Source organism: Poecilia formosa, unplaced genomic scaffold (genome assembly GCF_000485575.1).
Source record: "Poecilia formosa unplaced genomic scaffold, Poecilia_formosa-5.1.2 Scaffold236, whole genome shotgun sequence".
NCBI lineage: Eukaryota > Metazoa > Chordata > Actinopteri > Cyprinodontiformes > Poeciliidae > Poecilia > Poecilia formosa.
The window spans coordinates 306,509-331,350 of NW_006800175.1; the positions used below are offsets into that span (position 1 = coordinate 306,509).

Genomic DNA, 24,842 nt, shown 5'->3' on the forward strand with positions numbered 1-24,842 from the left:
AAGTGACAAAATTAAATAAAAACAACTTGAAGTCTCCCCCTTCAGTCTTTCAGAAATTTGTAGATGGTTTACCCCAGGTTCCTCCACCAGCTGGTTCCTATAAGCGGCACCTCAAACAAAAACAAGTATAAATGAACCATTCAGACAGACATTAACTAAAGTGTGCACTCATTAGAAAATATATGTTTAAATGAAATAACAAACTATACTAATAAAGAAATAAATACTAACACTATGTGGTGGTGGTAGGAGCTTCCACCACACACTCCCCCTCCTCTGAAGGCTCGCTGGTACAGCGGGATAAGTAGTCAGCAGTAATGTCAGACTACTTGTCAGACATTACAAGTAGTCTGACAATGTCTGGATGACATCATCCAGACATCAAACTGGATGATGTCATCCAGTTTGAGGGATGATGCACCTCAAACTTGTAGGGCTGCATGGCCAGGTACCAGCGGGTTATTCGATTATTGGTGTCCTTCATCTTCTGTAGCCATTTTAAAGCTTTGTGGTCAGTTTCCAAAATGAATTGTCTCCCCAGGAGATAATAGCGAAGCAAATCCAAAGCCCACTTTATAGCCAGACATTTCTCTATTGTGGAATAACGGGTTTCTCTAGGAAACAGCTTACAGCTGATGAAGGCGATTGGATGCCGATCATTTGGAGAACCCTGAAGCAGCACAGCCCCAAGATCTTTATCTGATGCATCGGTTTGTAAAATAAACTCCTGCTGGAAGTCAGGGCAATGGAGCACAGGATCTTTACTTAAGGCCTGCTGAATATCTCTGAATGCTTGCTTAGCTTCTTCAGACCACTGTAGGATATTTGGGCCCCAAAGACTGGTCATGTCTGTAAGAAGAGAAGCTCTTGCAGAGTAATTAGGAATAAATTTGTGATACCAACCAGACATACCCAAGAAGGATTTAAGCTGTTTTCTTGTCTGGGGAAGAGGGCAGGACTGGATGGCTTCATTTTTTTTAAATTTGTGGCTTCACCAATCCTCCTCCGATGACAAAGCCCAGATACTCTGTTTCCTTCTTTGCTATGGCACATTTGGCTGGGTTCACTGTCAATCCTGCTTTCTGGAATCCTTCAAAGACCACTTGTAGATGTTGCAGGTGTTCTTCCCAGGAGCTACTGTAAACAATGATGTCATCCAAATATGCAGAGGCAAAATGTGAGAATTCATTGAGTACCTCATCCATCAGACGTTGAAATGTGGCAGGGGCTCCATGCAGTCCAAACGGCATCACTCTAAAGTGGTAAAGGCCCCATGGTGTTCTGAAAGCCGTCAGCTCTTTGGACCTGGAGGAGAGTGGTACCTGCCAATATCCTTTGGAAAGGTCAATAGTGGTGAGATATCTTGCTTTGCCTAGCTTCCCAATAAGATCGATTTGTGGTGTTGGATAAGAATCAAATTTTGAGACTGAATTTAAATAGCGAAAATCAATGCAAAACTTTATTGTTCCATTTTTCTTAGGGACAAGAACAATTGGATTGTACCACTCACTTTGGGATGCCTCAATAATCCCAAGGGAAAGCATTAACTCAACTTCCCTTTTTAATGGTTCAAGAAGTCTCTCAGGTATACTATAACTGAGTCGTTTTGGAACAGCATCCGCTTTTAAGGCAATGTCATGAGTTATAACATTGGTATAACCTGGATTCTCCTGGAACACAATCGACGGACAAACAGTCCTCACTTCTGACTGTTTTTCTGACAGATGAGCCAAACTGGGCTTAGAGGCTGATGGAACAGGCAAATATTGCTCCCCAGATTCTTCATCATCCACGCTCTGGATGTACAAGGAGGCAGGTTTCTCTTGGCCCCGGGACACCCATTGTTTCAGCAGGTTCACATGGAGAATGCAAGTAGGGCGGCTTTTACCTGGAACAGAGACTTTGTATGTTGTTGGTCCCATTTTCTCCAGTACCTCATAAGGTCCTTGCCATTTGGCCAGTAACTTGCTGTCTTCTGAAGGGAGCATAACCAGCACTTTCTGGCCTGGCTCGAATCCTGTCTCCCGTGCTGCAGAGTCATACCAGGTCTTCTGTTTGTGCTGAGAAGTCTTCATGTGCTCCTGAGCCAGGTTTGTCATCTTCTCCAGCTTCTCCCTCATCTGGAGCACATAAGACACAACATTTAAAGGTTCTTTGTTAGTTCGTCCCCCCTTCCACAGCTCCTTTAGAACTGTCAGGGGTCCCCTCACTTCATGGCCAAATAACAGCTCAAAGGGAGAAAACCCAGTGGAGGCCTGGGGAACTTCTATGTATGCAAACAGAATATATGGAAGCCATTGGTCCCAGTCAGAGCCGGTTTCACTCACAAATTTTCGTAACATCTGTTTAAGTGTTTGATTAAACCGCTTGGTGAGACCGTTTGTTTGTGGATAAGGTGTTGTTCTCAGACCTTTAATTCCCAGCAACTGATACACATCTTTGAACAGCTTGGACATAAAATTGGTGCCCTGGTCAGTCAGTATTTCCTGAGGAAAGTCAACTCTAGAAAAGAATTGCACCAAACAGAATGCAACATTATTTGCTTTGACAACCTTCAAGGGGAAAACTTCTGGGTATTTAGTTGCATAATCCACAATCACCAGCATAAACAGGTTACCCGTTTTGCTCTTTTCAACTGGGCCCACTATGTCCATACCAAATCGTTGAAATGGTGTACTCAGAACTGGAAGAGGTTGGAGAGGAGCTTTGTTGGGGAATCTAGCGGATGTCATTTGGCATTCTGGACAGCTCCTGCAAAACATCTTTAGACAAGCCAGGCCAAAAAAAACAGCGCTTTATGCGGGCTAAGGTCTTATGCTTCCCCAGGTGGCCAGCCCAGGGAATTGAATGGCCCAGTTTCAAAACAGTTTCTCTAACTGCTTTGGGAACCACAAGCTGTTGCATTGGCCCATTTTGCCTGGAAAGAATGTCATTTTGAATGACAAAATCATTTTTATTGACTTTGGCTTCTTTTAAGTATCTCACAAGACTTAAATCCTGGTGCTGCAGCTCCGATATATTACCAGGGATTTTGAAATCTTTGAGTACCTCAGGATCTGGTGCATCAGAAGGAACCACCACCGTCCCTTGAAACTTCTCCCTTCTCTGTAGTCTTTTGGACTTCCTGTCCTTAGTTTCCTCTGTGAAAAACTCCACATTGTGAAATGGTAAAGTGCTGAGGTCGGAAACAATTTCCTCAGTCTGTTTTGCTTGGGCCCGAGTTAGAACCACATTATATTGAGGAGACTTCAACAGGTCAATAACCACTGGCAGGTCATTGCCAAGGATTATTGGAAACGGCAAGTTATCTACTACCCCAACATTAAGCAGATAAGTTTGTCCTTTTATAGTCACATAAACATCTGCTGTTGGATATTCCATTTTGTCACCATGGACACAGCAGATTGAAATTGTCTCACTGGTGCAAACAAACTGGGGTGAGACACCTGCGCTGGACCAAAGTCTGTGTGCTCCCTGTATCAATCAGGGTCTTCAGTGCCTGACCGTTGAGCTCCACAGAAACCTCCATTAATTGGTTCATTGCTCCAGCATTCTGAGTCTCTTTCCTGGGCACAAAACACATCTGGGACAACTTCACAGCATTTTGAGGGCACATTGGTTTAGTATGACCCTCTTGTCCACATAAGTAACAAATGGGCTTTCTCCCGTTAAATTTTGAACCAAATCTCTCTTTAACAGGTAGCTTACTCACAGCTGAAACTGGTTGGACTGGAGATTGATGGCAGCCATCCTTTTTCCAGCTCTGAAAAGCCCAAGAGCTCCTCTTCCTTGCAGCCACAAACACATCAGCCAGTTCAGCAGCCTCTTTTGCAGTCTTTGGATTATGTTCTTTTATCCACACCTGAAGTTCTGGTGACAACATTCTTAGATACTGTTCAAGAATAATTATTTCATTGATTTGTTTGACTGTTTTGTCTTTAGGTTGCACCCATTTGACATACAGCTCCTTCAGCCTTACGTAGAGCTCATTTGGAGTTTTTTCTAGCTCCACCTGAAGCGAGCGGAATCTTTGCCTGTAGGTTTCACTGTTAATGTCATACTTCTGCAAAACAGCTAATTTAACGTGATCATAATTCATAGACAAATCAACATCCATGTGAACAAAGGCACTTCTGGCTTTGCCTGTTAGCAATGGTATTAAATGAAAAGCCCAGTCAGTTCTTGGCCACCTGCAGGGAGAAGCTATTCTTTCAAAAGTAATGAGAAAATGTTCAATATCATCTTCTTCACTCAATTTTTGCAATTTAGGTGTATAAGAAACAGACGACTGTGCATGAGGGTCACCTGATTGACTGTGCTGAGGTGAAGCTGCTACTCCAGGGTCTGGTGGTTGTGCAGGCCTCACTGGTGAGGTTGACTGAAGAGCAGAGGGCGTGGTCTGGGACTGGCTTTCCCTTTTAAACAATCTGAACTGTTGTTGTAGCTCCTCAAATTTCTCTTGTTGTTTAAAAGTTTCTCTGGTCCAGTAGTCCTCTTTGGCCTTCTGATGTCCTATATGGGCTCGGAGAAGGTTAGCCAGATCTGCCAGTGTTGGTTCACTCTCCTCCTCATGACCTCATCCAGGTCAAACATCCACCAACCGCTCCATGTTCCTCTGCCGCCTCTCTTTCATCATGTTCAGAACTGGGTTCTCCTCTTGTTCGTCCTTTTCCCCTTCCAGGCATTTTGGAAACCTTTCTCAGCAACGAAGGATCCCACTCCTGACACCAACTGTGAGGGACCAGACTCAAACGAAGACAAAAAATGTTCAAAGTAGAAAAAGTATCGGTTTTAATTCTTCAAAAAATTGTTGACAAAACATTAAGATTTAAAGCAAGAATAAATCAAAGAGTAAATAACAACTTTGGATCCAAATTAACTGAGGTCAACTGAACACAAACAAAACTGACCTCCCAAACAAAGAACAAAGGCTGCTTAAGTAGGGGTGGAGTAACCTAAATTTACCACCTGAGGGAGGTCTGATCTAACAAAAGAACAAATAAATACAAAATTAACTAAAGATTTCTATAAACAAATAAAGCAAAACTAACTTTAACTTAGCAAACAATAAGTGAATATTTAAGTGACAAAATTAAATAAAAACAACTTGAAGTAGATGGTTTGCCCCAGGCTCCTCCACCAGCTGGTTCCTATAAGCGGAACCTCAAACAAAAACAAGTATAAATGAACCATTCAGACAGACTTTGACCGGCCTCTGGAGGCCAGAGGACGGGCTGAGACTCCGACCGGCCTCTGGAGGCCAGAGGACGGGCTGAGACTCCGACCGGCCTCTGGAGGCCAGAGGACGGGCTGAGACTCCGACCGGCCTCTGGCCGAGTCTCAGCCAGATCAAAAAAATCGCCCAGCCAGAGCGATTTTTATGCAAATCGCTAAATCTATTTTAGCGATTTGCATAATAAACTGACAAAAAAAATGATTTCCATTATTTTAGATTCCCATCATTGTTTAGAAGTGTTAAAATTACTTAATTTTGAACAAATTAAACATGTAATTTATTCAATTTGTGTTAAAGTAAATCAAAAAGTAATAAATATTCATCTTTTGTCCTTAAACTGGACTGAAGATCTTTAAATTGACATTATGTGAGCCTTAAATCTCCAGGTGTGGGCAGATGGAGTTCTCCCTTTCCACCAGTAGATGTCACTAGTAACCTCGTAAAAACCTGGCGCAAACAGAGCAGACTGTTTGCGCCAGAGGCCGGGCTGAGACTCCGTGTAGGTTTGATAACCCTGTCGTTGCACAACTTGGACTCACTTTACTAGTGCACCATAAATGTTTCCATCATGATCTTATGTTAAAAGCAGGGTGCATATGGAGTCTAAAGGAATTGGATCAGGAGGTTTTCACCAAGAGAGAACAAATGGGCAGATTTCTTATAGAGCTGAGCTGTGTAGATTGATTATCTCTATTATTACTGCTTTTATTTTGAAACTCGTGACCGGAAGCTTCTCTTTCTCCAACCGTTATCTTAACTCTGTCTCCTCTCTCAGCTCTTAACGCGGCCGAGCAGCAGGAGAGAGTGGCAGTGAATGTGTCCGAGGCGTCGTTTAGCTGTTTAGAGAAAAAATAACAAGAAAACTCAAAAACTACGGGGGAAGAAGAGAGGAGGACCAACCCTCGGTGCAGACCCACACGACCTCGGCTTTACCCTGGACTATGATAACCCCCAAACAGAGGCTGGTAATAACGGGACGCTGTGTTTTTTTTAACGACAAGCGGCTTATTGCACATCTGTAGAGCATAATGAAGGCATCCGCTATTCTTTACGGGTTTTCCTCCAACGTTTAGCCACAACACTATTTAGAAATGCGTCGCTCTTTAAACATCCTCTGAGTCCTCATATATACACTCATCGAGGGGGGAGCTAGCTTGAGAATTGTGCTAAAAATCCTCCTCCCGTGGCCTTTGGAGGACAGTGAAGTCATTTGAGAAGGAGAAGAAGAAGACACGTCCAGATCATCATCCCTTATAGTTTTACACAGTTCTACAGAGGAAAATAAGCGGCGCTGGCTTTCCCGTCGATCCGATCCAGACCCCACCGGGTATCTTAATAATTTTCCCTCCAGATCTTACATGGTTTTGCCTTTCTGATCCGTCACCGCCGACCCTTTTGTGGGCATTTATCCCCCCCTCCACCCTACCCTCTCTCTCACACACACACCGTTAAATTAAAGGATGCCGGATCAAATATCAGTGTCCGAGTTTCTCTCGGAGACAACAGAGGATTACAATTCCCCGACAACGTCCAGCTTCACCACCCGCATGCAGAGCTGCAGGAACACAGTGAATGTGCTGGAGGAGGTAAGAAAAGATGGAAAAAATGTGATTTATATGTCGATGTCACCAATCTCAGTAATGGTGCTTTTATTAATCCACACCACGTAGCTCATTTAACATGCAATCCACATGTTTGAGAGCTTTGCATGGACAGATGCATGGCAATCAGAGAAGAAAATAACTGCACCTGTTGCTTTAAAGCTACATTTTCCCAACTATCAACCTGTAAAAACATCTATTTTTCCAAATGCATTCAGTCAGATTTACTTAATCTCTTTTATCTGTCCAACCAGAGATGTGGAGTAATAATATAATAGAGGATGAGGATGGCTTTTGTTGGAGGAGTGAAGGAAATGGAAGGATGTTCACTCAAGGCCTGCAGCTCTCTGTGTTCAGGATTACATAACTCAGGGCTTTGGAGTGTGCTGCCAGGCTGTAGCTGAGTGTGTGTTTGTGTGACAGAAAGGCCTATTTTAGTCACAGGCAGTCAGATGTGGATCCCTCTCTTTCATACATGCACGCAGGAATGAGTGCATTTTAAAACAGGCTCATTTATGTTTTTAAAAAAGCGAATAAATTCAGGTCAAGGCAGGTGGGGTTTGTGTTTGCATGTGTGTGTGTTTTTTTTCCCAGCGGTCGCTTGGTGTGATTAAATGGAGCATCATACCAGGAGAGCAGCACACACCTTCATCGTCCTCTGATGCCAAAATGTGACCTAATTTCCCCCACTTCCAATAACTGCATGCCCAAATTACATCAGGGTTGCAGTATTTAATGTAATCTCCCATGTAAGGGAGCATGAGCTTTAAATGTGACACCCATAACTCCATTTGCAGTGCTTAAAGTACAAATTAAAGGCAGTATAAACGTAAAGGAGATGATAGATTAAATGTATTTGCACACAAGTAGCACATTATTTGGAAGTGGAAGGAACATGGTGTAATGAAAATATGAAAAGTGCAGTTTCCACATATATTCAGCTCACTTTACTTTTGTATCCTTAAATAAAATCCAGTGAGCTTTTAGAAAACATCTAACTGGACTCTTCCTGTGTGTAGTTTAACTTTGAGGTTTATTATTGAACATTAGTGAACAAATGGCACAATTAAGACAAAGAAACACAGCAGACAGATCACGCATGAAGCTCTGGAGAAGTTTAAAGCAGTTAGGTTATAAAATTATTTTCCAAGCTTTGAAACATTTCACGGAGCTCCCTTCAATCAATCATCTGAAAGTATGGCACAACTGAAAACCAGAGCTGACAGAGTGCAATAGAGAGAACAATTTGCAGATACATGAGCAAAGATTTGTCAAACACTCCACAAACCAGGTCTTTATGGAAAATTATCAAGAAGATTGTTGAAAGAAAGTCTCAAGACTCTCAGGAAAATGATGCTCTGGTGAGATGAGAGCAAAACTCAACCGTTTGGTATATGCAAAAACACGGTGGTGGCAGTATTATGTCATGGGGAAGCTGGTTAGAGTTGAAGGGAAGTGGTGGAGGTAAATGCAAGGAAATTCTGGAAGAAGACTTGTGACTTGGTGGATGTTCTTCCAGGAAGGTCCAGTCAAAGTCCAGGCGTAAATCCCATTGAGAATCTGTGGCTGAACTTGACATTTTATTATATCTGAAACGATTAATCGTGATGAATCGATTATTGAAATAACCGGCATCTAATTTAGTAGTCTACTAACTACTAAATTAGTTAGTCAACTAACTCAAAAAAAGACAAATTGTTGATAGAACAGTAACAAACAGTAATACCTGAAAACTGTACAATAAAAATATACACTATGCATTTAAGATAATAATAAACTCTCTGTAAATATTTTTTTCCCAGAATTCCCGAAGCTGCATAATTTTAGCTTCACCTGATCAAAAAACTATAAGAAAATGTCTTACTAAGCACCTTTTACTATCCATTAATTAATTAGTTAATCCAAAAATTAATCAATATATTGTTGATGTTAAGTAAAACAGAAAGAACTGAGCTTTTCATATGTTGATGTTTGAAGTGTTTCTTTATCTGCAGATGCATCCTTTGCTACAAATAATCAAAGCACACATTATGGGAATGCTATTTTATTGCATGTTGGGCATTAAAATGTTTATTTTGCTTACTCGAATAAGGAAATAAATTATTTGTTTATCTGCATCTTCAATGTATGTATAATGTTGTGTAAAAGAGGCTTGAGCGGTTAAATGAAAAACTGCAGGATGTGCTACTTTCTTAACCCAATAAATCGACACAATAATCGATTAATAAAATAATCGTTAGTTGCTCTCCATTCAATTTAACTGAGTTGAGAGACGTTGCAAAGAAGAATGTGAATCTCTAGATGTGAGCAAGGTGATTCTGGAGGCTGGAATAAAAGCATGCCGCACTTTTTAGAGTTTTTTTTTTTTTTGGGAAAAACAAATCTGCTCTGCTTATTTGTGTTGGTCTGTCAGCTAAAATCCCCACGTATACGTTTGTAGCATGCAGAGACGTGGAAAAGGTTGGGAGCCGGCGTATAAACTCCTGATTCCAGTTTGCTTTATCATATTTTTAGAAAGTCTCCCCAGAACGCAGAGTCAGGGCTGTGTTTATCCTCAACATGGAGCCACACTCCAAGTCTGCTGACTTTTAACAAGGAGAAGGCTCGCATCATGAATCACCTCCCTGGCTCCGTGCCTCTGATCCGGGGAGGCTGCTGCTGCTGCAGCACAAACGAAAAACATCTGTCGGACAGGGCAGCCATGTGCGCGGCGCTTCAGTAGCCGCTCTGGAATTTCTGCAGGGATCACATGACGGAGAAGACTATTATGAAGAGGGAAAACAGAGCGCAGCATCCTCCTGGGAGTTTAAAACAAAGATGCGCCTGGAAAACATTCAGAACGGGGCGGGAGGAATACACCCCAACGAAACGTCGCGTTTATTGAAATCCATGATGTTTACCTCACCTGTCTTCCTTTCCTCTCCAAGTCATTTCCTTGGTATGTTGACAAGGTAAATTATGCAACGGTACGGCGTGAATATTTAATCCTGAAACCTGAGGGGGAGATTTGACCCAGCGGGAGAGTTGTCATTCTCCCTGTGCTTCCACTGAGTCATCAGGAGGGGGAAAAAAACCCAAACTGCTGCTGCATCATGTCGTCTCAACTCCGCTCTGATGATAAATTATTGATCAGTTCGCATTAACAACATGAAAACATTAATGTTTTGCCTTTAGAAACATCATCTCCGGTGTTTACACTCGGATCAGATCAGAAGTGAGGAAAACATGGAGCCGCCAGATGGAGAGATAAAGTTTTAAAAATAGCCTCTCTTGCTTTGTCTGCCTTAGACAAAGGAGTTGAGATGTGTGTGTGTCTGTGTGTGTGCGTGTGTGTGTGAGTGTCACTGGGGGTATTATATGTGTGTGTGTTTGCTGTGTGGGTGGCAGACTGGAAGCTGGTGGATGTGTCTGCCTTTTATTTTTGCTGTCGTCTTTGGTGCAAAGCAAATTGTCGTGGTGTTGTTCCCACAGAGCACATGGCAGAGAGAGAGAGAAGGTGTGTGTGTGTGTGTGTGTGTGTGTGTAGCTCGGATTATTCTGTCTGTGGATTTAGAGATGAATGTTTTGTTTGTCAGATTCTGGAGATAATTTCTGTTTTCATCAGCAGGTTTTTTGTGCTGCTTTACCCTTTAAATCAGAGGAAAACTCAGCAAATAGTTGACTAGTCATCTTTTTGTCTATTCTCTTTCATAAGCGACTAATAAATGTAACGTTTTAACTCCTTTGACTCTTGAAAATCCCTATTTGAAATTAAATATATTCAGCTGATGTTTTTATGAGTGCTCTATCTATTGTTTTGTATCGACCAATTTGTTAATTTTATCTAAAACCAGGAAGGGTGGATAATATTGACTTAAAGCTTTATTTATTTATTTATTTATCTTGTGAAACTGATAAAAGTGACGATTAGAAGTTTTTATTACTATTTTTTTAGGTAAGTGTATGGCTGTGTCTGTGTGTCACAGCAGTTATATTCCCACAAATACAAATACTGCTCTAGAGAAACATTCCCATTGGTGTCATGCTTCTTTAGGACAGTCAGTCACTTAAAAAAGTGTGATTTGTATCATTAAACTGCAAATACTGACTGCATTTAATTATATAAAGTAGTAAAAATAACAATCCCAAAAATAAATCAAATTATTATCGTAAGATATTTCTTTAAAAAACATTTTAAATGATACTATAAATGCCCAGCCCTATGTATTAGCCTTTATTTCAAATAAAAAAAAACTATAATTACAAGTTTGGTGCAGGGTAACAACTGGGAAAATATGATTTTAATTTGATAAATATGATTAAAATATTTCCTATGCCCAGCTGTTTCTGGAAAATATTTGTTTACAAAATAAACAAGGTTTATTACAAAAAACAAAAACAAAATCCTATAACCGCTAAAATCTTACCCTACTACATTTTAGTTTTCATTTTGTGAAGAAGGAAGTTGCGCTCATGTCCTCAGAGGTTTTTATGTCATTTACTTTTGTTGTATTTGGTGCAGCGCCCCCACAGGTGAGGGGGTGAACTGGTTCTTCAAAGAGCTTGGTTTGTTTGATACAGTGCAGTGTGAAAGCGAACAACACCAACTAAAAATGTAACAAATGTTGCATCCAAGTCTACTGGACTATCAGGTGCAAAAAAACCCTAAAACAATCCACTAATGAATTCAAACGTCTAAAATTTCCTTCTGCTCTTTAAATGGAAATCAGGGGTAGAAAAGTATCTTATCTTATCAGTTCGAGTCGACTTAGTTAACAGGAAAAGGACGTGTCACTCTGAGGCTCTCCTGTTTTTGTCCATTTTTTTCTTCTTTTCCTCTGATGTGAGTTCATATCAACAGCTTGGACTTGTAATTCCCTCTTAGGGGTCACGTAGTGTGTGTCCCCGTACACCACAGATGGCACTTTGCGTCACTGGGTTTGCTTTTCTCCAAACCACAGAGAGCCACAGCGGCCATGCAAAGGGGGAAACCCTCAATGCGTTGGCGATCCTTAGAGCGTTCCTCCCTGCCCTGCGTCACTTGGACCGGACCAGGAAAAATGTTGACTCTTTTCACAGTCGCTCTATTCAAGCTTGGCCGGAGCTGACATGAAGGGCAGGGCCTTTCAGATATTCTTACTTTTATGCAACGGTCTTTTCAGAACGCACACTCTCCGCAGTGACACTGACATTGATAGAAGAAGAAAATAAAAATGGAGGGTTATTTCAGCATGAGGAACAGGAGGACTTCAACTTTGCAGTATGGCAGGCCGTTTTAGCATAAAATCAATTTCACTATTCTTACGTTCCAGATGTCTTAGTATTAGCAAATTATGATTATACTTTGAGTAAATAAAATATGTATTTAAGAAATCTCTTATTACATTCTGACTAGTATAACTGATGTTAGATTACCATTAATTTGTACGGAAGCTTTAAGAATGTGAAAGTTTAGTTTCTCATGTTAGACTTTGATTCAAGGATTCGTGAACCAGAACAAACAAAACAGAGAAAAAAGGCTAAATTTCTGAGCAAAATGTGATGAAAACACGTCATTGCTATAACACTGTTATTGTTTCTGTTCATAAAAGGAGAGGCATCTCCTCCCCACGCTTTAATGCACTTACTCATGAGGGATTAGGAAATGCCTTCCACATTAAAGCGCTCTCTGGATTCACACATGGGTTGGGTAAAATAGACTCTAACTAAACAACAAGGCTCCGCTTGTTTACAGTAAAGCATCTGCATCTGTCATTCAGTTCAACGGGAAAAGACTGAGTATTTATTGTAAAAGCTTCGGGTCGCCCGTCTGAAACCCAGCAGCACCTGAGGCCGTGTTCCCGATGACACGCCGTCATGTGAGGCTTCAGCGCCGCCACATGTGACATCCAGTCCGCCGGCGGGGAGTCGGCTGCAACAATGGCGGCACAGTTAACTAAAAACGGCTGCTTTCTTTTGTATTCACTCCCCGCCGCATTCATTGTTCCTCATAATCAAGTCTGATTATTAAATATTGAGGACTATAAATCTTTTTTATGTTGATTTTGATCATCACTTTGGTTAAACTAATTCTTCTAAAGCCAGTTTTTTTTTTTATGTTTGCATTTGTTTAACCACTGAACTACCACCAACTCCCCTCTCCACCAGGACAGAAAACAGTGAATTATTCAGGACTGGACGAGTTTTTGTCATGTGCGGCTTTACATAACAAATTTGAGCGCGCGCTATTTAAGTCTTCCCTCTGCAACATTGCAGCTGAGGAGTGCAGCTGTGTCACAGTCAATTATTAACGAAGTTGTGGCTTTTTATTCATCGTCTGTCCCTGATGTCTCCCTACTCAGTGGGTCTCACACAGAAAAGAGGGACGTTTATGTCTCTTTGCGGAGATGCCAACAGGTCAGCTTGCTGCATGCAGGAAGACATTTCTTGCTCACAAATTAACCTCTTACTTGCGGTTTATTACAAGTGAAGTTTAAATTTATGCATAAAGATGTGTTTAGATTTTATTTTAACATGTACATGCTTTTTTATTTGCATGTATTCTGTTTAGAATATATGAATATATATTAAAAATGCAGCTTAATTTCTGAAGTCAAGCCGCGGTAGCACGGATTTAGAAGCATTTGGCTAGCAAAGATGAGCCTGACTTCCTTCACCAATCACAGTGTTCATTTTACATTTAATGGTAAAAGTTTTGTGTTCCAAAATATTCTGAATCAAATCCCAACTCAACAAAATTTTAATTAACATTTTTTGTGCTGCTAGGACAGTTTAAGAAGAACAGGAGAGCCATAAATGTACAAGTTTACTGGAAATGTGACAACAACCCGAAGCTAAAACTACACAGAAATGGTTTGAAAATAACAAATTGACAGTATAATATGAGATGGATAATCTGTGAAAAGATCAGTCTTGTCCACCTCCTCTTCGAGGTTTTATTGCTATCTGAAGTCATCCATCACTCCCAATCAAAAATAACCAATCAGACCCAGGAGGAGGGTCTTAGCGCTGTCAGTCATACTTGTGTATGTCCTGCTCAATGTGCTAATGGTGGAAAAACAACTTACTGCTTCAGGAAAACTGTTTATGCATTTATGATGTTGTTATGGAGATATGACATGTGATCATCCCAGTAATAAAGTAAAGCTCACAGAATAACAGGGTCTCCCTCAGAAGCCCGGTGGTAGAGGCGGTAGGACAGTGATGTTTTTGAGTTAAAAATGTTTGAAGTTGACTGGTAATTTTAAAATATCATTAGGTAATTGTGTGTTATTAGAAGACCTTATTAATAATCCCTAAACACCTTTAAAAAAGGTAAACATCAACATTTTGTAAGATAAATAAACAATGTTAGCCTGGTGGGGACTCAAGTAAAGCCTGGTGGCCCGCCAGGCTTATTTTACACTGGGGGAAACTGAATAATATCCCACTGTGTAAAAAAGCATTCAATTTGGGCATCACTTCTTTAAATTTCCCTTCTGGCTCTTTTTATTCTGAATTTGTTTTCAGTCTGACGCAGCAGGAGGTGAGGCTGCGTTGTGTTGCCTGTTTGCTGAAATCTGATAATAGATCTGCGGGCCACAGCTGCTGGCCTACCTTCCTGCCACAGCTGCACTGCGTATATCATCAAGGGCTATTAGCTGGCAGCGGATTAGCTGTGGACCAGGCCTTCCTCTGGCGTTCTGATCCTTTGCTCTTCCCTTAGATTTAGGTGTCCGTGTTCACATCTGTCTGCAGACCTCAGGGTGTTGGGGTTATCGCTGTTGAATTCAAACCTTTTCCACCTAAAATATGGGCTGAGTTTTAGTCTATTTAAGGAAGCAAACTGTTTTAATTTATGTCTGTTCATATATTCTGTGTGTGGATCAGATTTTAGCTTGTCGGTGATGACAGGAAGGTACATTTGGGACGTGATTGTTTTTATGCTGTTGTGGAAATCATGGGGCTACAATGTTTTTTTTTTCATAAAAATATTTCTAGTTGCTGCAACAGATGTAATCTCTTGATATTTTTGTGTTACAACTTGGCTGAATCCTATTTTCCTGTGTTTACCCAGAGAATTTGATACTTACTTGGCCCTTTAATTTAAAGGGGTGAGCAGATATTTGTACATTTTGTTTTCTTCTATAAAGGGACTTCAAGAAACTGTCACTGCATGTGCTGAGAAAGTATTTCCATCTTTACAGATGTCTTCTATCTTTTTTTTTTCACCAATTGTCTCAAACTATTAAACAATTTTTAATATCAGACAAACATGACCTGACTAAATATGAACAAAACTTTTCCGATGATAACCAGTCCCATATAATAATATATGTTATTTATATATTTCTTTAGATTGTTGCAACCTAACGTTATTCTTTTTGTGGCAACTTTTTCAAAAAGTTGCCATCAAAATTGTTAGTTTGTTTAATCTTTGTTTATGCCACAACACAGTCTTACAAAAAGTTGAAACTGCTGCACATAACTTTCCTAAAACAGACACGGTTAGTATGTAAAGTGCAAATAACATTTTCAAATACCTTTTTGAAATAGCAAGAACAATCTAATTTATTATGAGGGAAAACAATTAAAATCCAACCTTCTGGGTTTGTTTGGGACCTGAAGCTTGAGCAATTGGCGGACCTTTGGTGTAATCTTCATAGATCAATCACTTCTGAGAGAGTTTGGTCTAAAGTAAATATCACAGCTATTTCAGAAAAATCAACTGATTGTGGCGTCCAATCAGCCAAACTCGTTAAACTGCATAAATGCAAGTCGGAGTTGATGATACAAGATTTTCTCAGCATGATGCGTTCAGGTGCAGCTGGTAAAACTAGGTTGTGGAAATATCAAAACAACACCAAAGTAATTTAACCATATTTTATTCTCAAACATGGGCACAGTCCATTGGAACGTTTTAAAACATTAACTTTGACCATAACCGTATCTGTTTAGTAGTTTGCTTTGCTTGCTTAAATTTTATTCATTGGACAAAAATCCTACCAAATCTTCAAAATTTTCAAAAAAGCTTTATAGCATTGTAAAATCTAAATGCTTTCTTTAGATCAGAGCATGACCTTCGACTTGATTGTTTGAAAATATACTTTATTTTTTGCAAAAATTACTGAAAATCTCTTACAACCTAGTTGAAAATAAAAGTTGAGTTAATTTGATGTTTCAAGTTGGAAAACATGGTCAGAAAAATAATTTTACAAAAACTTCCCGTCATTACACCGGACATTTGCCAAACACGCCGACGTGTTCTTAATCACTTAAATTAATGTAAGGGTCTGAAAGTTACCAAAGGAATCTAAACAATTCCAAATATATAAATGAATTGCAGATTTTGGTTCTAAATTAACTTGAGTATGTTCTAACTGCCCAAAGAAAACTAAATTAATAAAAATTACAATTTACAAAAATTCAACATAAATAGCCACAACAGGTTGTGACTTCAGGTTTTATGCCACATAGCACCCAAACTAAGTGAAACAGAAGGAAATAGTATTTAGTCTAATTCAAACTTAGTGCAACACCATGGTAATTTTAGCTTTGCTATTTTTTTTGAGCAACTGTCAACACACCTGTCATATGAGGTAGCTATAACTAGCATTCAGTGGCGTGTCGGGAGATAGTGTTGTCCTATGTCTAATAGGCCATCTCTGCCTGCTAAAGTATATTATTGAAGTCATTTACTGCTTGTTCAAAGAACTGCATGGCTGACATTTTCACAGCAGCTGTAAAGCTACAATCCGCGGCATGTTGGGAGGTCAGAATGGAAGTGCCCTTTGAATAGTAGCTGGAGTTTGTGTTGGGCATTGCTGCGATTGTTTGTCCAGTTGCCGAAGCGTCCAAATGGTCCGTGGGAGTAGATACACCCGTGGTCTTAAAATGTCTTGAGTCACACAAAGTGTGAAATGTGAGACTCAGCTGCAGGGAAACTTCAAGGAATGCTGCTAAGTGCTTTGCAGAATCTCTGACTCTGACCAGTGACTCATGTCTGCGCTGCTTGTTGCATCGGAAAAATTATTTACAGGCTTGGAAAATGTTGCATCTATTAAGGGTGGTTGATCAAGGCGTTACATTGTTTGGCTTCAGGGCTTAAAGATTTATGATTGCCTGAGGAGCTGAAAGGCTTTACAAACAGGCGATCAGCAAAATAAGATGGATTCTCTGACAGATATTTGTGATTGATCAGCAAAATGACTAGTTTGTTTTGGCTGTTATGCCTTCCCCTTTTATTCCCTGTTGTGTTACTTATTAGGTATTAACGTTTGACTAGTTTAATATAAAATAGTGATTGGCGACGCACAATGTTACATAATATTTTGCGGCATTAATACCGATAACTATAAAAGAGACAATAAAAACACTAAGAGATTCGGTCTTTTGGCTATGTTTCTGTTACTTTGTCCACCCAAAGCCCCACAAATACCATCAATTCTGTGTTAAGGTAATCTAATGTTACCCATTAACAGGTTGGTTACTTTAACACACCATGTTATTGGTTTTCCTTTGTAGCAAATAATGACACAAATAGTTTAATCAGTAAAAGAAACATTCCAAACCATACTCTGTTTTTGAGGTTTGCAGATATTATTAATCAGTTTGTCAGAATCAGAACAGTATATTTTTATTTTTATTTGAATCCACATATATTTCTGAATTCAGTTCAGTTCCATTCAAAAGCTTTCCCCCTAAAGGAAAATTAAATGTATCCTTTTAGTAGACATTTCCATATTGGGATTTGCTGCAGAACATTTTTAATTGGTTGGTTTAACTGTTTGTTTTATACTTAACTCTCCACACTTATTGGCAACCCTGGTGAAAATATGTAAAATGCTTTTAAGTAAATTAATTTTTATTCATAAGATGTTATTTAAATTCCAGCAGAGTTCATTGTGTTTCAATTAAAAAACAAATTCTTGTGTCTTTCCCATTTGAAGAGTGGCTAAGAGAAATGGGCGTTTGTGTCACCATGGAAACATAAAATTATAAATTACTAATTGAAAGGAGAAATACAATTTGTGTGTTTTTTTTTCTTCAAAGAATCGTCAGGTTTGTTAGTCAGTAAAAGACCTGATATTGTCTTTTTCTAAGAGATTCTGCTGCTTCTATAAAAAGACTAATTTAATTCCTTTGAAACATTTATTTTTAGTCATTTATTTGGTGCGTTGCCGTACACGTTAGAGCACCAAACCACCTTTCAGTTTTCACTTCTTCCTTGCCTAAAAGTCATATGAAACCTGCAGTGGGTTTTTTTATCTGCAGCATCATCACCCTTTGGTTTGTTTTTGCAGCTCTCTCATGTTGAGGTTTATGGAAATCAGATCTATATTGCGAAACTGAAAACTTCCTTTTCTTGCAGTGTAAAACCAAACTTAACAGCTGTAGTTCATAAAAATTAAATAGCCTAGACGTACTAAAATATAAATTTGAAAAGAAACGTTAGATTTGATTAAAAAAAATGATTTTTCCTCCTTGTTTTTAGGGGATATTTTCATTTTTAATAGCTGCTTTTATTTAGATAATTTAGGAGCCACTTCATTATCACTCTAGGAAGAAAAATTTGGTAAACATGCACAAAATTCATTCACTGACTTATACAGACATGGCCATGAAAGAGATTTTCTTCTGTTTTCCATAGCTCATTGTTTCAGGTAATCAAATAAATTTCAGTATGAGACAAACATAATCTCAATAAATACACAAAACCGTTTCCAACCGATGATTTTATTCATGAAAGCTTTACAACCTATGTGACTCTTCTGTGCTGTGGATCATTGCTCTGCTGCACAAACCAACAGTGGTTGACCTAAAGGTCACAAACTGGTGGGACATTCCAGTCAGGATCTTCTGGTTGACAGCAGAATTCACATTTCCACCAGTTTTGGCAAATTATCCCAGTCCTGAAGCACAGAAGTAGCTCCAAACCATCACATTACTGCCACCACCGTTGGGTTTAGCTAACTACATGTTGGTACTTTAGCATTTTTTCCCCTCTGGCTGTATTGGGTAGTGTCGGATTATAGCTCTGGTAGATGCCTTTTTGTGCGTTTTATATTTTGTGTATTATTATTCAAGGTTTCCCCCAGTGTATAAGCCTGGCGGGCCTCCAGGCTAAGCATTGGTTATTTATTTAAGTCTTTTTAAAATGCATTTTTTAAGATTTTGTAGTAGGTGTTCAGGTATTAATCTTCCAATATTTCAATAATACATAATTATCAAGTGATATTTTCAAATTTCCTGTCAACTTTAAACATTTTTAACTCAAAGACACATTCAGCCGCTGGATGAATGACTGCCCTAGCGCCCAACCACCGGGCTTAGCAAGTTTTCTGGCAGAAACCTTGTTATTGTTTGTTTATATATCTACTATTGTATTTTGGTGATTTTCTTGCCCATGGCCTGAAGATGAAAAATTCAGTTTTTGGCTAACCCTGTTGCTTAATAAATGGCTTTGGAACCTTTCCAAACTGATAAACCTGATTGTTTAACAACAATGTGGGAGCTGGTATGAAGAACGTCACAGTTGGCTCGCTCCATGACTAATTCAGGTCTATGATATGAGTTCAACAGCTCATCCAACATAAGTTCGTATCAGTGTTGATAGGATTTTAATTTAGCTTGGGCGGATTGTCAAAAGCCTGAGTGAACAGGGGGAAAAAGAAGAGAAAATTTAATAAATGTTAACTGTTTTGAAGTCCATTTATTTGGAGGATAGAAGGACATTTTTGAAGGATTATGCCCAACATTCTCGAGTTATTTCATCTAATGGCAGATTAGATTTTGCACCTGAAGATTTTGCTATCTTTAACAATTTAAGATCCCTACGTAATGTTTGCTGTTTGGAAGCTAAGCGCTGGATAGCAGTCTCAGAAACACGCAGAATTTCACAATTTGCCATTGAGAATATCAGTTTTTTTTTTACTAAGAGCAAGCTTGATAAAGCTGACTTTTACACACTTGGTTAGTCCAAAATGATTTCCAACTCAACATGTGGAAAGAGGTCTGGTCTTTATGTTGATTGTTTTGTTGGTGTATGTGTGTGTTGTTGTTTTTTTAATTGGGGGTATATCTATGCATATGTACATGAGTGGGCATGTTACTGTATTAGTTTCGGGAGCTGTTGCTTTCGCACAAATTGTAAATGTTGTTAAAAGAGGATCTGTCTGGGTATTTCTTAGAGTCACCAGCTTTCGGTTTTTCTTTTTGTCATTTCTAATGCCATCTGATAAGGTCAGGCAATAATTTAACGTCTCATTAGAAATGACTTCCTCACTGTGCAAACAGAGGTTTCCTGCTTCTGTGATGCTAGGTGTGTAAAACGCAGCAGTGTGTGGGTGTGAAAACATGCACATCAGTCTACAGGAGCGGTGCAATAGATGGGAGCTCAGGTAGCAGAGGGGAGTCTAGCACTGCTGCATGCACAGCTTGGCTTTCCACTGACTGACCACACGCATGCGTGTTGGGTCCTGCGCAGCGTCTCTCGAGACGTGCAGCATCTTTGCAGCTCAGGAAGTTATCCACAGTGCAGAGGAAAACTCACGGCTGAGCACCTTAGCTTGGCGTGAGAGAGCGAAGCAGGATGCAAACAGCAGGATCGATAGCAAATGTAGATAATAGAGATACCGCTGTGTGATATTTCCCTCTAGTACTTTACAAAATTTCCACATTTTGTGACATTACAGCCACAAACTTTAATGTTTTTCATCAGGATTTCATGTAGATGGATGAACAAATTGTGAATTATTGTGAAAAGAAAGAACAAATGATGCATTGTTTTAATTTCTGAAGAGGTTGCTGTGCATTTGTGTTCATATCCTCTTTCTCAGTACTATTTTGAACCACTTTTCAGCGCAGTGGGTTTGTCTATTCTGGCTTTGCACATTTAGAGATTAAAAAGTTTTTCTGTTCTTTGTTACAAAATAGCCCAAACTCAGTCAGGTTGGATGGAATTGTGATTATGAAGTTTCAAGTCCTGCTAGAGTTTTTCATTTAGCATGTATTCACACCAGGAAAGTCTTTTGGTCCGGACCAAAATCGGCTATTATTTTTTTCGTTTAGTGTGGTTCATTTTCACTTTTTGCAAGTGAGCTATATCTTATAAACAAAGCCTTGCAAAGTTTTGTCAAACATGACAACGTTTTAATATTTTTTTCACTGAACTTTCTGAACACGACTGCATTCTTGTGCGTCTTCCAAGCAGTTGAGTTTTGTATGCGTTTCCTTGTTGTTCCAGGTACATGTTGAATTGTTTGTAGCATTATCATCACTGAAAGGCTCATTTTTACCATGATGAAACTCTGGTCCGTTAAAGGTGGAAAAGACTTTGAGCCATTGTGGCTCGGGCTGCAAGTTTTGGGTCACTGTCCACCCCAGTGTGAATGGTTTTAGAGCCTCTTACAGGTTTTCCTCAGTGATTTTCCTGTATTTAGCTGCACAAATCGCCATGTTTTGCATTGGGGTTGGCGTTAAAGGTAATGTGTGAACTATCAGTTCATGATGGCTTGAATAAAGCAGTGATCAAATCTTCCCAAGACGTTTTGGTATACAAAACATACAAAATTATATCACTGTTGTCAAATTATTGTTAATTAAAAACAGAATTAGCTTATTTGTTGATAAAAGACTGCTGTAGTTGATTAACAAACCAACTGGAAAGAGGAAATTCAGAAATGTGGTTGTGGTTTGGGCTTCGTTGTCTGACGTTTTAGTAAATGTGTGTGTTCACCACATGAAAATGGAGCTTTGACCACAGGGAGGCAACACAATGTTGACTTTTCTCTCTCTATAATAACAATCATTGCATTATGAATTATATGTGGTTCAAAATGATATAAGTTATAAGATTCTTAAGAATACTTTCATTTGTTTTGTAATATGATAAAAGATTAGAAAGGTATGTAACCTGATTCAAGTATTTAAGACTGGAAAAAATATGGAAAATATTTGTTTGAACTTTATTTAATGTCCTCTGACCAAAAAAAAAATCCATCCGAAACTATTTTGTCATAATAAACTGAGCCTGACTGTATTTTACTAACAAACAAGGTTTGAAATAGAACATACTGTATGTAATTTAAATTTATGTTTGTTTTTGCAATATGTCTTAAATTTCCATTTGGAATCAACCCTATATAAATGAGCTATTTGCAAATTTCATATTTAAAGGTGACTTGTTACGTATTCCTTGAACAGGTTAGGTTAGATCTGTGGGCTATGAAAAACATGTTTGTTGCATTTTTTTTGGCACAAAATCATTATCGTTACATGATCAGATTTTAATCTAGTTGGATCTGCCTGTTTTGAGCTCCTTTCAGAATTAGCTGTTTTAGGTGTCCTGTCACTTTAAATACAAAGAAGCTGCTGCTGGACACGCCATCCCCAACTCAATGTTTAAACTCGCGCTTGAAAACGGCTGAAAACAGATGTTCAGTTATACATCCGTACATCTTTGAAAAGCATTAGTAGAGCCTCCTGCATAACCAACAAGAATGCAGCAAGTAGTTTCTGGAGGTTGAGGCAGCAATAAAACACTTGTCTTTTCCAGCAGCCATTGTACAATGCACTAAATGTGCTGGAGCTCAGTTTGGGTTGCTAGGTAACCCAGCAGGGTTCGGCAGGGATTGCTAGGTAACTGCACAGTGCCTGTTGAATGTGATGTAACATTCAGGAGGTTTTTAAAATGTCTTTCCTGACACCAAAAAACATTAACTTATTATTGCCAAAAAGCAGCTGTGTGTTTTTGTGTTGTTGTTTTTAGAAACATTTGAGACCCAAAAACTGAAGTACGAAAATGTGCAAAATGTGAATTTTTCATAATAAGTCCCGTTAAATTATTACCTCTGTGGAAATGTAATCATCTGTATTTTATTCTCTGGACTATTAAGTGTGGAAATGTCTGAAAGTTTGGCATGAAGAAAGCACATAAACCCTGATGATGGATTTGGCTGTTGAAGATTTTACGAGACGTAATTTGTTGACGTAATTTGTTGCCGTTCATTCAGAGTGATAGATTTGATCTATTGGCTGCTGTTGGAGATTGACAGGGTTTTTTTTTTTTTAGACGTTGTGGAAAAAGATCGAGCCCAGCTTCATCCCGCTTGTCTGAGACACTACATCAGTCATGTGGTCCGGTGGATACCGCTCCTAACCAAACCCTAAACCACCAGCAGTCGATACTTCATTCCCTCTGTGTGAGGAATACACCATCAGATCTCGGCTTCTTTTTTGGAAATATTACGCCTCCTCTCACTTTTTCCTCCAACCTTCCCTTGCAGATCAGTCTGGCTCAGAGAAAAGGGATGTGCATTTGTTTCCTGCCAATGAAAACGGCTCCCCGCCCTTCCTGCTTGAGTCATGCCACATAGACACCATCGACAGACAGTCAAAGTGAATTGGCAAACAAACAAACTCTGTCCTCATACAGTGTTTTCCCATTATTGTAAGATGTCATGATCAGACTTAGGTTTACTGCTGGGAAACAAACCAGTTTGTTTTTGTTATTTAGAGGATCTCAATCAGAAAGGAAATGAAAAGAAAGCATTTTTTAAAAGTGTTCCCTTTGACCTCTGCTATAAAAATGCCCCTGCAGTCATTTCCTTTTCTGTGGAAGTCCTTTGATGATTGTACTCCTTCCTGTTTTTTCCTTCTCGGAAGTTGTTTGCATTTGTGTAATTCGGGGATCTTTGAGTCTGTTCTGCTGATTTGTGAGAGTAAAATCTGCCACGTTGGTACATGTGGGTTCCAGAGAGCTGCTGACAAACAGCAGAGCTGACCGCTCGGTCAGGGCGACTTCCTGCAGCCTCCGGGGTGAAGAATGTTGGACTGACACGCAAGGCAGTCCACCAAAGCGATGACTAATGTCGTGGAGGAGAGGCGGGAGTCAAGAGTGTGATGTTTTTGTTCCTCGGTTGTCAGCAGAGTGCAGCTGGTGTAGTGGACGGAGCTACGCTGATCCGGGACAGGACAGTGACGAGCCTGGATGCTTCCTGCTTCCCGTCAGAAAGGACGGCTGCAGGGGAAGCGGCAGGGCTGCTGCGGGAGGATAAGGCCTGGGGCAGGAAGCATGAAATGGAGAAAAACCTCCAGTCACTTGAGCCACCCATTCCCCCTGTGAAGCTTTGACCTCCAGAGCATGACTGGCAGTCTTCAGGATCCAGGAAGTTGGATTCATTAACCTCAGTGGTTGCTTTGGTCACTCTGTGGGTCTAGGCTTGGGTTATTTTTATTTAATGTTTTATTATCTGACCCTCATTCAATGAATCACACAAGACAAGTTCATTAAATAGTTCCGTCGTTCATTATTAATCATTTTGGATTCTATTTTTCACATAAAAGTCATTTCCCGTCTCAGATTTCTCCTGTTTTTTTTTTTTGGTCACACTTAAAGGGCCAGTATTATGTAAAATCAACTTTTATGAGCTTTACGTAATGTTATGCTGTTCTTATCTCATCAGAAACATCCCTGATTCTTTCATGCATGTTTGAGAAATCCTTTAATCTCCATGGCAACCATTCAGCTGTGAAAAACGCCTGGGTGGACCTAGCTTCGCTTTCGAGACCCAGCTCCTCATTAGAGATGCAGTTTCCAAACTTCTGCCTTACAGAACCGCCATCCAGCTCCTTCAGACTAGCCAGCAACAATTAGCAAACACCTGGTGGAACTGCACATCAGCTGAGCTCATTATACGAGCTACTTCTCAATGCAACGCTACTAAAAAATGTTGTTAAAGGGTTAATAGAGGAGCGATATAGTGATGACTTCCTGAAGGCAGTGTTTCAAAAAGAGCAGGAGTGTTTAAAGAGGCAGAGACCCAATTTCAAGGCATTCAATTACAAAGTCAGTTTTCTTTAAAGCTATATTTTGTACATACAGCATTTTTATAACAACTGAAGGTAACATAGTGACTTGAAAATGCCGCTATGCGGCTGGACAGTATATAATACTGCTTCTTTAAATACTTCGGTAATCAAACTTATTTTAACATCAAAGAAGTTGACGTGAGTAAATACAAAACACTTATTGAGAGAATTTGATC

General features: G+C 39.5%; 1 protein-coding gene across 5 annotated transcripts in view; it reads left to right on the forward strand.

The window, feature by feature from the left end:
* Positions 1-5,994: 5,994 nt before the first annotated feature.
* The window catches only part of asap1b (ArfGAP with SH3 domain, ankyrin repeat and PH domain 1b), a 63,116-nt gene continuing 44,268 nt past the window's right edge, over positions 5,995-24,842 (forward strand). For 2 of the 5 annotated variants that reach the window (XM_007569091.2, XM_007569096.2), the window contains exon 1: positions 5,996-6,822. In XM_007569091.2, coding sequence (XP_007569153.1) covers positions 6,697-6,822 — 126 coding nt within the window. In that variant the 5' untranslated portion in view covers positions 5,996-6,696. Of the gene's footprint in view, positions 6,823-24,842 lie in introns of all 5 variants that reach the window. The other 3 variants (XM_007569094.2, XM_007569095.2, XM_007569093.2) reach the window with 2 other exon arrangements.